Below are 12393 nucleotides of genomic sequence, written 5' to 3'. Positions count from 1 at the left end.
TGCATAAATAAAGATTCCAATACAAAAAAACTGTTGTAAAATATCAGCAATCAATTATCAAGTATTAATTAGCATATAGATATTTTTTAAGTGCTGTATTCACGTCTTGCCTTTCAGGAACGGTTTGGTATTCAGAGTCTGTAGCATTGTTTGCCTGGCAAAACTAAAGAAGCAATGCTGAAGTTTTTATGATTCAATCTCCTTGTATAAGCATTATCATGTGAGCAATCTTTAATGACTTGTCAGAATTTGTTTTTCACCTGCAAAAATATGACCCACTAAACATATATTTTAAGCAAGAAAATTTTAAGGGTTAAGGGTCTCATGATCTTTTAATGGGCACTCTTAGGAATAACAGGAATAGCAGATGATGACATTTCAACCTATTCACCCTATTATATCTTTCAAATCTGCACCCTCTGTTTGTGCCATTTATAGCAGAAAACATTAATTTTATTGATTAGATAATTCTTGTGTGTACAGTGCACATCGCTCACATAGAAACAAGCCAGAATGATTTCATTGAAATCAGAGCTTTGAAGAGCACCAACATCTGGTGGTAAAATCAGTATATATTACTGTCAGCAATAAAAGAGAAAAAGCAAAACATGCGGATTTACCCTCAGCTTTAAAGAGCCTCCAGAGTTAACTCAGACAATGTGTGCTGACAGCTAAAACTGGTTGTGTGAAATATAATCAAATTCCTCCTGTCAGAACTTTAGCACAAAAACAGCCACCCCAAAAACGTCCATGGATTAACGTCTGTCAGGTCTAATTAAGCAGGTGGAAAATAGGATTAGACATAAAGGAAAGAGATGTGTAATAACACAGGAAATGGAGTTCCGATGGAACACAAAATATTTGGCTGTTATTTGGTACCAAGTGACCTTTCACAAATGGATGGGCGGTTGAACGGATGGATAAATGGATGGGTAGACTGATGGATGGATGAATGTACGTATAGGATAGATGGATGGATAGATGGATCTACTGTCTATCTGTCCATTTGTCTAGCCATTTATCTATCCAGCTAGCTTGATGGTTGGATAGATGAATGGATGGATGGATGGATGGATGGACGGACATGCAGGGAGCATAGACAGATGTACAGATGGATGGGTATATGTTGAAAAGAAATACAAACATATAGACAAATGGATAGATAGACAGTAGATTGGGTGGACAGATGGATGGAATAATGGGTGGATAGATGGATGGAGGGATGGATGGACATAAATTCAGGACCGACAGATGGATGGAAAGACAAATTGACAGAGATACAGGTGGATTCACAGAGGGCCGGATGGTTAAAATTGTGCAAGGATGGAAGGACGGTACATACAAACAGAATAAACAGATGGATAAATAGATATTGATATTGATATTGAAATAGCTGTTGCATAAATATATGAAAAGACAGACAGGTCAGATGGATAGATAGATGGAAGGATGGATGAAAGGATGAATATAGAAGGGTGAATGTATGAACCGACAGATGGGATAGACAGATGGACATAAAAACAGATCAAATGAATTGATAGACAAGATGCATTCATAGATGGATAAACACATGGACAGACAAATAAATAATGGATAGAAGGATAGACAGATAATTCAGATGGGTGGATGAATGATTAGACAGACAGGATACACTGATAGAGAGACAGACGCATGGTTATACATGGACAGATAAATAGACGAACGGTGGATTGATGGATAGATAGATTTGCTGCTATAACAGCCTTCACACTTTTGGGAAAGCTTTTCACTAGATCTTGGAATGTGGCTGTGGGAATTTCTGCCCATTGCACCACAAGAGCATTATTGAGATTGGGCACTGATGTTGGGTGAGAATGCTTGGTGCACATTCGGCATTCCAATTCATCCTGAAGGTGTTCAGTGAGGTTGAGGTCAGGGCTCTGTGCAGGCCACTTTTTCTCCACACCAACCTTGGCAAACCATGTCTTTATTGATCTTGCTGGAATGGGTTTAGGCTAGACCCTTTAATTCCAGTGAAGGGAAATCTTAAAGCTACAGCATACAAAGACATTCTAGACAATTGTGTGCTTCCAAATTTTGTGGCAACAAAAAAAAGACTTTGGGGAAGACCCACATATGGGTGTTATGGTCAGGTGCCCACATACTTTTGGCTATGTACTTTAGAGAGATAGATTACCAACTCCTTCCCCCACCCCGTTTAAAGCAGATTTTTTCCACAGGAAAAAATTCTATTATCTTAGATTATTTCATTGTGTATCATGTTTACAGTGCTGACAGTTTTCTCTCCACCTCTCTCTCAGACACCTTCCATTCCCTGCTGTCTTTCACACTCAACCACACTCTCTCACTCCTCGACCTAGCCTACGAACCAATCGCTGCTGAGTCCCGTCCCTTAGTCTCCGCCCTCTTCTCTGACCTTGCTCTCTACCTGCGTGGCAACGATGACGTCTCTGTCGTCCGCTCTGTGCGGCACTTTTTCGATGAGCTATTCCCGCTGGTCTATCGGCACCTGGTGAACCCAGGGCTGGCATCCTCCACCTGGTCAGCAGAGGGTGCCGAATGCCTCCACGCCACACGGCAAGACCTCAACCCATTCGGCCCTCACCCGCAGGCACTGGCACATGGGCTGGCACGGGTGTTAGGGGTCGGCCGATCACTCATGCAGGCACTAACAGTGGGCGTTGAGGTCCTGAACGCCTCAGAATCAGCAGGCATGGCAAAAGAGTGTGGAAGAGCAATAGTGAGGATGCAGTTCTGCTCACACTGCAAGGGGCTCACACTGATCCGGCCATGCCAGGGGCTCTGCCTGAATGTGATGAGGGGTTGCCTGGCAGGACTGGCGGAACTGCAAGGGCCATGGAGCCGCTACATAGCGCTGCTGGAGGGCACAAGTGCAGCACTGGCCGGAGGACATGAGCTGGAGCTAACTCTACTGGGCATTCGTGAGAGGATCAACGATGCCATCCTGAGTGCCCAGTTGAATGGACCACATCTCAGCGCCATTGTGAGTCACACTGATTCTACTTTATGTCTGTGTTATTAGATAGATGGGTTATTAGAAAACAGGATGGATTGACAGATAGATGGATGGACAGATGGATGGATGGTTAGACAGATGGATGGATAGACAGACAAATAGATGTACGGATAGACAGGTAATCAGATCAACAGATGGATGGATGGATGGATAGATGGATGAACAAATGAAAGGGCATATGGACAGATGGGTAGTTGGATGGATGGACAGACAGATGGCTGAACAGGAACATCAATAGATAGATGGTTGACAGATGAATAGACAGCTAGTCAGATGGATAGATAGCTAGTTGCATGGTTGGAGGGCTAGTTGGATGTCTAAATGGCTAGTCAGATGGTCAGGTAGACATCTGGATACATAGAAAATGGATAGATGGACTGATAGATGGATAGAAAGACCAATATATGGATAGTTGGATAGACAGAGAGGTGAAGAGATAGACGGAGGGACAAACAGAATGATGGATAGCCAGAAGGATAGATGGTTACACAAATAGATGACTACACAGATGATAGATAGCTTTACAGGTTGAAGCTTGAAGTGCCCTTTCTACAAGCATGTGTTTTAAAATTGTCTTCAGACTAAAAAAAAAAAAAAGATGAACCCCATCACCTTAAGGCTGCACAATTACTAATATTTTAATCATGATCATCAATATAGATTAAAAACTGGTAAGCTTAGTTAATATTAGATGTTATTTTTTATCGACTCTGATACATTAAATAACAAGCTCCCATTCATTTGTTTAACCATGCATATAGTTGCATACTATGTTAGGCAATAGGCAATTTTATTTATTTATTTACTTAATTTTAGTATAATTGAGTTTCTGTTTAGCATTTAATGTATATAGGCTATTAATATGACAATGGACCTAATAAAATAATCGTGATATATAATTTTTGCCAGTATCGAGCAACACCGCTTTATATATTTGCTATATTGGATATCTGTATATGTGAAAGGATTAGCAGAATTTGGTGGTGTATAAAAGCCTGGCTTTAAGCAGCTACGCTGGTGCTGACAGCTGCATGCGTGTATCTGTGTGTGAAAGTGGATTAAGTTTGAGGCTTATACTCACAAGCCTGCCTGAATGGAATGCAGACTTGCCCACCAGAATGAAAGATATTATTACTGATCCCCCACTCAGACCCTCTGGCCCTTTTGGCTCCCCATAACTGAAAGTCCCAGTGCGCTGGGCGTTCACACCACCCTCCAGGCTTCCTGGATCGGGTTTTGCTCTCTCACTGATGCAGCATAGCTGAGATAACTTTGAGTTCATGTTACCCAAGTATGGATTGCATTGTGGGAAGGGGCAGGAGGAGGAATAAGGTCACTGTAGCATTAGTCCAGAAAATGGTGCAGTATAGAGGGATGAAACAGTGGAGCTTTAAAACCCTGCACAGACATTAACCCAAGCTCAAAATCAAACAAGGGACCCTGGAGTTGTGAGGCACTAGCTCTACTACCTGCAGTGTCGCCTAGTGTCATTTGGTTAAAATGTACATATTATGTTTATTGGTAATGTTAGATTGAACATATCAAACCAGATATATTGTGAAAGGTGCCACTAAAGCCCTGCTACTGGTTTGCCAAGCTCAAATTTATATTTGATTGTTTTTCCTCTTTGCTAGCAACTCTGTCCTGTTATTGGCCATTTTTGACCTACTTCCCATTAATAGCTCACTCCCATCCTCCCTTTCTGGCTTTGACACATATACATTACTTTTTTTCATTAATAATTTATCTATGTTATTTACTTGTAACATTTGGGAAAAAATTAAGTATGCCCTTTACGGCAAAGTACAAAACTTTTTCAGCTACTCTTCCTAACTAAATTCTTTTTCTTCTTATCTGGAGCCTGTCCTGAGAACACTGAGTGTGAGGCAGAATACACCCAGAATACACTAAGTGTGTGTATAGTGCTTGCGATGGACTGGTATCCCATCCATGGTGTATTCCTGCCTCATGCCCAGTGTTCCCTGGATAGAATCCAGATACACCACCTTCAATAGTATGAAGAAGGTCCTGAAGAAGAATGAATTTTTGGGTCACTGATTTAAAGTGATCTTTAACTTCATGACGCAATCTATATTATAGGCATCATACAGGCATAGGAAAACAACAAAGATCTGCCATCAAATCAGAAACACTTATGGTATAATTTATAAAATCTGCATATATGATAGTAACTAAAATATGTATGATGTATTAAGTGAATCTGGCTTCATATCTACCAGTACCAGTCAGAGAAAATGTTGTGTGTAAGTGTGGAATATACCAGGCCTGATCTTGAGCCTGTGTCTTGGTGCAGTGTGAGTTGTTTGGGTGTTGTCTGCTTTTCCTTGCTCCCCTGTCCTGCATGCAAATCCACCTGTGGACAAAGGCAACTCCAGCTGGCTGGACAAACCCCTTCCCAAAATGCAGTGAGACAAACGAGGGGCCGCAGTGAGGAGTGTGAGGGAGTTTAGGTAATCCTCGAATAAATAAAGCACTCAGGAGGAATACGTGCGTCCTGAGTATGAGCAACGCACACACACACACACACACACACACTCACACTTGCTACATTCATGAGCACAGGTCAGGGGAGTAAAAAGTACTGAGAATTTACACATAAGTGAAAATATAGATAATGTTTTAAATATTACTCAATTAAAAGTGGAAGTATATACTCAAGTGAAAGTGAAAAAGTTGTTTTTTTTAAATGTACTTGTATTTGTAAAAGAAATAAAAAGTCAAATGTAAACATTTTTCACTGATGAAATCAAGTTAATTTTATGTTTTCATGTGAAAAGTAACTTTTATTTTTTAATATTATGTGCCACCCCACAACATAATTAATGAAAAATATATAATTAATGGCAAATTGCTGTGGTACAAGAGGAATAAAACATTTCAGGACATTGTGTTGTAGGAAAATGATCAGTTTTGGGGTGGTAACAGTAACTCCAGTTTGGGTTGGGTTGTATCACACTAGTCCATCATAGATTATTTTCCGATAACAGGATACCCCCAAAGGTTTTTTCTTTAATTTAAATATTTAATTTAAATATTTTGCTGTAATGAACTCTGTATATTGTGGTTAGTCAACATGAACCCTGTAAGATTTTGTAGAATCCTTTCTATCTTACAGAATGTTCTTTTTTTTTATGCTGAGTATTGGAAAGTGGAAAAGGGATGTGACATTGATATTACTGAGGATGTGACACTGATATTACTGCACATCAGTTGATACCTGATGAACTGTGCATGTCTCTGACTGTCAGGTGGAAAAGGTGTGTGGTCCTCTCACTGAGTCTGCCTCATCCACTCAAGAAGGTCCAAAACTACAGAGTCTCTCACCACAGAGTCCTGCAGGCTTAGACCAGAGTTCGAGTGTGGAGCCAGTCTCCTCTATACCGTCCTTAAGCCCTACCATACAGGACAACTCTGATGATCACCGAGACAGCCACGTTACACTGAGGAAAAGGTGAGAAGCTGAGTTTGCTTACATGCCATTATATCACATCTATTCATCTGACTTCTAGCCTTTACTTTTACATCTTTCAAATGATTTTAATGTAGTTTTAATTATATTTTATGTATCCTTGCAAACCAGATGTCTAGCATTCACTACATTTTGTGGCTAAGAACCACCCATTCTCACAGAAACAGAAACCTAGGCTCATGTTATTAATGACAAGAGATTATATGTATTGGTGAAGCCCCTTTATTGTGAGATTTTAAATGTTGCCCTCAATTGCAAATGAGTTTGCAACACCTGATTTTTTTTAAATTATGCAATCTTTTTTTGAATAAAGGCGTTCATTTTTATCTAACATTAGCTAGCTTTAGCATACAGTATAGCTGTGTTCATGGTAAATATGTGAGCACATCTCATTAGAGCTGAAGTGGGTGTTGCACATTATCAGATGCTATTCATTATAAGATGAAATTGAAGCTAAAATTCCCATGTCTGGACTTTATTTTCTTGTATGCATGGAATTTTTATGTTGGCAATTGCCTCACTTTCATGTTTGGTCGGTGAAATCAGGATTGTCAGAAAGCTTTTAAAATTCCCACTCTGAGGCTGACGTCAACAGTTTTTGGATGTATTGATGCAGCCTGTTTATTGTGAGATTTTAACCAATGGTACCTGCAACCGCAAATGAGTTTGCCACCCCTGATTTGGAGTCCCCCTTTGCTGTGTGAAATTTATTGCTAACTCTCTGACCTCTGACATTTGCAGATCCTTGCCTCTCAAACCTTCCAAGCATGACAAGCCCAGAAGTCTGAAGAAGCTGTCTAAGTAAGTGTCAAGCTGTTCATTTGACAGGGTACATTTACCAGAATATATACAGTCAGGTCTGGAAGTATTTGGACAATGATAGAGTTTTTGTGAGTTTGCCTTTATACACCACCACAATGGATTTGAAATAAAACAATCAAGATGTGACCGAAGTGTAGACTTTCAGCTTTATTTTAAGAGGTTCCACAAAAATATGGCATTTACCATTTAGGAATTACAGCCATTTTCAACAAAGTACCTCCATTTTCAGGGGCTCAAAGGTACATGGACAAAGTGACATAATTGTTAATATAACCATAATTTTAATACTTGGATGAAAATCCTTTGCAGTCAATGACTACCTGAAGTCTGGAGCCCAAAACTCAAATTCTGAGTTTCCTCCCTGGAGATGCATTGCCAGGCCTTCACTGCAGCCATCTTCAGTTGCGGCATGTTTGTGTGTCTTTCCTGCCTTCCGTCTTGTCTTCAGTAAGTGAAAAGCATGCTCTATTGGGTTTAGATCAGGCGACTGACTTGGCCATTGAAGAATATTCCATTTCTTTGCCTTCAAAAAGTCTTGAGTTGCTTTCACAGTATGTTTAGGGTCATTATCCACCTGCACTGTGAAGTGGCGTCCTATCAGTTTTGTAGCATTTGGCTGAATGTGAGCGGAGAGTCTAGCCCTATGCACCTCAGAATTCATCTTGCTACTTCTGTCAGCAGTCACATCATCAATAAACACCAGTGAGCCTGTTCCATTGGCAGCCTTACATGCCCATGCCATAAGACTGCCTCCACCATGTTTGACACATGATGTGGTATACTTTGGATCATGAGCTGTTCCTTTCTTTCACCATACTTTTCTCTTCCCATCATTCTGGTACAAGTTAATCTTGTTTTTTTTCCAGTCCAAAGAATCTTATTCCAAAACATGGGAGGCTTTTTTAGATGTTTTCTGGCAAAGTCTAATCTGGCTTTCCTGTTCTTGAATGTTACCAGTGGTTTGCACCTTGTTGTAAACCCTCTGTATTTACATTCATGAAGGCGTCTCTTGATTGTAGATTTTGACAATGATACTCCTACCTTCTCCAGAGTATTCTTGACTTCTATTGATGTTGTGAAGGGTTTTTTCTTCAACAAGGAAATGATTCTGCGATCAGTTGTCTTCCGTGGTCTTCCAGGCCTTTCAATGTTGTTGAGCTCACCAGTGCTTCGTTTCTTTTTAAGAATGTACCCAACTGTTGATTTGGCCACACCTAAGGTTTTTGCTATCTCTCTTATAGATTTATGTTGTTTTTTTCAGCCTAATGAGGGCCTCCTTCACTTGCATTGAGATCTCCTTGGACTTCATATTGGTAGCTCCAGTCGAACAGCTGCCAAATGCCAACTCAGTACCTGATATCAACTCCAGACCTTTTATCTGCTTCATTTGTCTTGAAGTAATGAGGGAATGGACTGCACCTGGTCAATTAACTTCTTGTCAGTCAATTGTCCAAATACCTTTGAGCCCCTGAAAATGGAAGTACTTTGCTTAAAATGGCTGTAAGTCCTAAATGGTAAATGCCATATTTTTGTGGAACCTCTTAAAATAAAGCTGAAAATCTACACTTTGAACACATCTTGATTATTTTATTTCAAATCCATTGTGGTGGTGTATAAAGGCAAAATCACAAAAACTCTGTCATTGTCCAAATACTTCCTGACCTGACTATATGTGTGTGTGTATACTTTATATATTATATTATATTGTCTTACGTAATTCCATTCATGCTGTCCATGTTGTAATGGAGCAAATCACCTTCTCAGGGAGTTTATGAGCTACATTCAGCGGTACAAATCCTTCTTCTCCATGTTGCCAGAGGTGCTATGTGACAGTGAGATGGTGCTGGATGAATACACCTGCTGGAATGGGGAGGATGTGGTGGAGAGGTATGATGTGTGGTCCCTTAATTCCAACTTGTCATGGCTCATTTATTATAATTTTTATTTTATACTTTTATACCACAGCATTGTTGGTTAGGCAGAAGGTCTTGATTAATTTTGAACAGCAGCTCCGATAGTATTTCTGGCTAAAAGGCAAATCTCAAGTTTATATTAATGTGCTTATTCTAATATGTTTCTTGTTCTATAGTACCAACTTATGTACACAGGGACTTGTGTGGTGGACAAGCCACATAACTGGATTAAAAACTATGTATAATTATTGATATGATTAAGTTTTCTCTGAGGAGATGTTTATTTAACATTTATGGAAGGAGATTCCAGTGTCAGTGTGACAGTCAGAGGTAAAGCTGTTCAAGGAAATTCTTCAAGACAGAGGAGTTTTGCGCTTTGTTGTTTCTCAATAACATGACAAGCTGCGATTCTTTTGTCCTATTAATTTCAAGAGAGAGAAAGAGAGGCTGGTGAGGGAATGACTGTTTACAGCTGTTTTAATGGAAGTAATAACAGGAACTAACTTGTTTCATATAACTATAAAAAGATAAAAAGCATGATGTGCCATTCTTTAATAAATAAAACTTGTAATCATCGGCAGATTGTTGCGATATAAGAGGGATAAAACATCACATACATACACATTGATATATGTGCTGTTATAGGAAAATGATTAACTTCATCACACCACCTTGTCATTTATTACTTTCCTATAACATCACTTCCTGTCGTGTTCCTTACTTATTACCCTTGATACGTGGTAACATCTTGATTGGTGCTATTATGGTGATAACACTAATATAAAACTAATATAAAACTATAAAACTAAAGTATTCATTTAACTTCACATTTTATTAGGCTTGATTTCAAGGCAATTATGATCTCAAATCCAGATTGTTATAATTAGTATTTTTTTTCTCAGAAGACTAGTAATGTAGTTGTGAAGATCATAACACAGAACATGGACAACATTGAGGCTTTGGGGGCCAGCAGTTGCCATGGCTTTTGGGAGCTTTTGCCTGGACCTCTCTGGGACAGAAGCCTCATTTACAAAGTGTTGGAATGCCATTGTCACACAAATGAGATTCCCTGGAAAACACACACAAACTAAACAAACATTTGAATATAGGTACTATTTTGGTCTCAGCACACAGCCAAACTCTTTCAGCCATGTTGGACACACACAATCTCTCTACTTGGCATTTGTCCAATTTATGGTCCTGCATGATGCTGGTTACCCCAGGAAAACTTGTAAAACTTCCTTGGCTGGCCTCTTTAGGTGCTGAGGTGATGAAGACAGCATTGACACTGACGTCCTGCACAGCAGTACTCTCCAACATGCCTCTTGTTTTAGTAAGTAAAAGGGTGAAAAGACCCGGCTTGGCTCGTCTGGCTCCCGGTTTTGGCCCTCATGGGTTCAGACCCCTCACTCGTGCCCCCGCAGAAATCCCTCTATTGTACCCTCGCTGGCTGTTACGGGGGACTGGCGCCGTTCATGTCAATGCCTCTGGTAGCACAAGTACAGCATAGTCCTGGCAACAGAGGAGACCAAACATGAGAGGTGTGCTGGTGTTCTTTTTTTGCATTTATTTGGCATATTTGTTCATTTCAAGTGTTTTTTTTGTTTTGTTTTGTGCAGTACTGTGCATAGTGTTGCCATATTGAGCGTTAAATGAATTTAGATGTCTTTATGATCTTTATGATGAACATTTAAACATTTTTAATTTAAACATTGTGGTACCCATATTTATTAGTGTAAATTTTAAATGTACACTTTTTCCTTTTGTAAATTTAGTCTGTTAAATTCAGCTGACGTGTGTTAGAATTTTGTGCTAGTATATTACTGATCTAATCAGTAGTAACTTTTCCCATGAGTCACAAAAACACAGAAGCATATGCTTCTTGCATAATAATATTTCAGATGAATAGTTAGCATCTTCTCAGCCATGCATGGGTTATAACTTTTCTGAAAAGTTGATAAACTTGCAAAGAATGATTCATATACTTGTTTACATTCTTATCAGAAAATCTGCCTACTGCATGTGTTAGCAAATAATCTATTTTGGTATGTTCTTCACTTTTCCCCCAAATTGTTCCCAAAAAAGTACAAAATGCAGACAGGCAATGATCTCCTTCACCTGTCTGGTTGTTGTTTATGGTACAATTATCTGCTGTAGTTTGCTCCTACTTTGTTTGAGGTCTGTGTCTTGGTTGTTATCCTTAGTGATGTTGGCTGTGTTTTTTGTGTTTATGTCAAACAGGTGAAGTCCAGGCATATGGACAGTGATGGATCATTTTTCTTTCTTTGGTGCATTATGTATATACAGTGGGGTCCAAAAGTCTGAGAATGCACTAAAAATCTGGGATTTTTTAAAAATGTAAACAGGAAATGAACATAAAGATTTATAACTTTGAAAAAATTAAAACAAAGATGACACTCCAATGGATTTGATCTAATACAGATTGTCAGGTTTTACACAAATTTGTGGAGTCCATGCCAGCTCGGGTGCATGCCATCATTAAAGCAAAATATTTCTAAGACTCTGCTTTTCACTGAGGTTATTACTGATAATATAATTTGTAATGAAAACAATGTTTTAATTTGAAATTATATTTTTTAGTCCCTATCTATGTATTTCACTGTTGTCCTTCCTAAGTTGTCACTTGTATAAATCAGATGTCAATAACGGTCAATAACAAGTTAGAAACTCACATATAAAAATGTTTCAGACGCTCCCCCCTGTAATTGTGACCTAATGGGATGTTCATATGAACCTTTTAGGCCAGGATTGATTATTTTCATATTTCTAGCACGACAGCACATGAACATTCTCATCCAGATTTTGATCATCCATTTCCCTGACATGTGTCTCAGTATAGTGTGCTTTACAGCTGTACATACACTGAGTTGCTGATTTATTAGGTACGCTTATTAGGTACAGCTGAAATAAAGAAATAAAAGGCTGAGAGACACTAAAGAGTCTACAAAATATCCAACACCGCCCCCTTCTGGGTTGACTGTGCACCACAGGAAAACACCCATGTTCCAAAAATGCCATGTAAAAATATTCTGTTAACCTGGTTGCAGACTGTCTGCATGATGCTTAAAAATTTTAAATACTATTTGTTGTATGTAGAAAATGGTATGCAA

The 12393-nt window shown here is 39.1% G+C and overlaps 1 protein-coding gene across 3 annotated transcripts in view; it reads left to right on the top strand.

Annotated features, from left to right (window-relative positions):
* The window catches only part of gpc5b (glypican 5b), a 72774-nt gene that overhangs the window by 8248 nt on the left and 52133 nt on the right, over nucleotides 1–12393 (top strand). For all 3 annotated transcript variants that reach the window (XM_053237934.1, XM_026930328.3, XM_034308427.2), the window contains exons 3-6: nucleotides 2301–3004; nucleotides 6307–6509; nucleotides 7269–7328; nucleotides 9114–9236. In XM_053237934.1, coding sequence (XP_053093909.1) covers nucleotides 2301–3004; nucleotides 6307–6509; nucleotides 7269–7328; nucleotides 9114–9236 — 1090 coding nt within the window. The remainder of the gene's footprint in view (nucleotides 1–2300; nucleotides 3005–6306; nucleotides 6510–7268; nucleotides 7329–9113; nucleotides 9237–12393) is intronic.

This window comes from Pangasianodon hypophthalmus, chromosome 11 (assembly GCF_027358585.1).
Source record: "Pangasianodon hypophthalmus isolate fPanHyp1 chromosome 11, fPanHyp1.pri, whole genome shotgun sequence".
Classification (NCBI taxonomy): domain Eukaryota; kingdom Metazoa; phylum Chordata; class Actinopteri; order Siluriformes; family Pangasiidae; genus Pangasianodon; species Pangasianodon hypophthalmus.
Note: the sequence above shows the minus strand (reverse complement) of the source record. Positions and strands in the feature narration are given on the sequence as shown.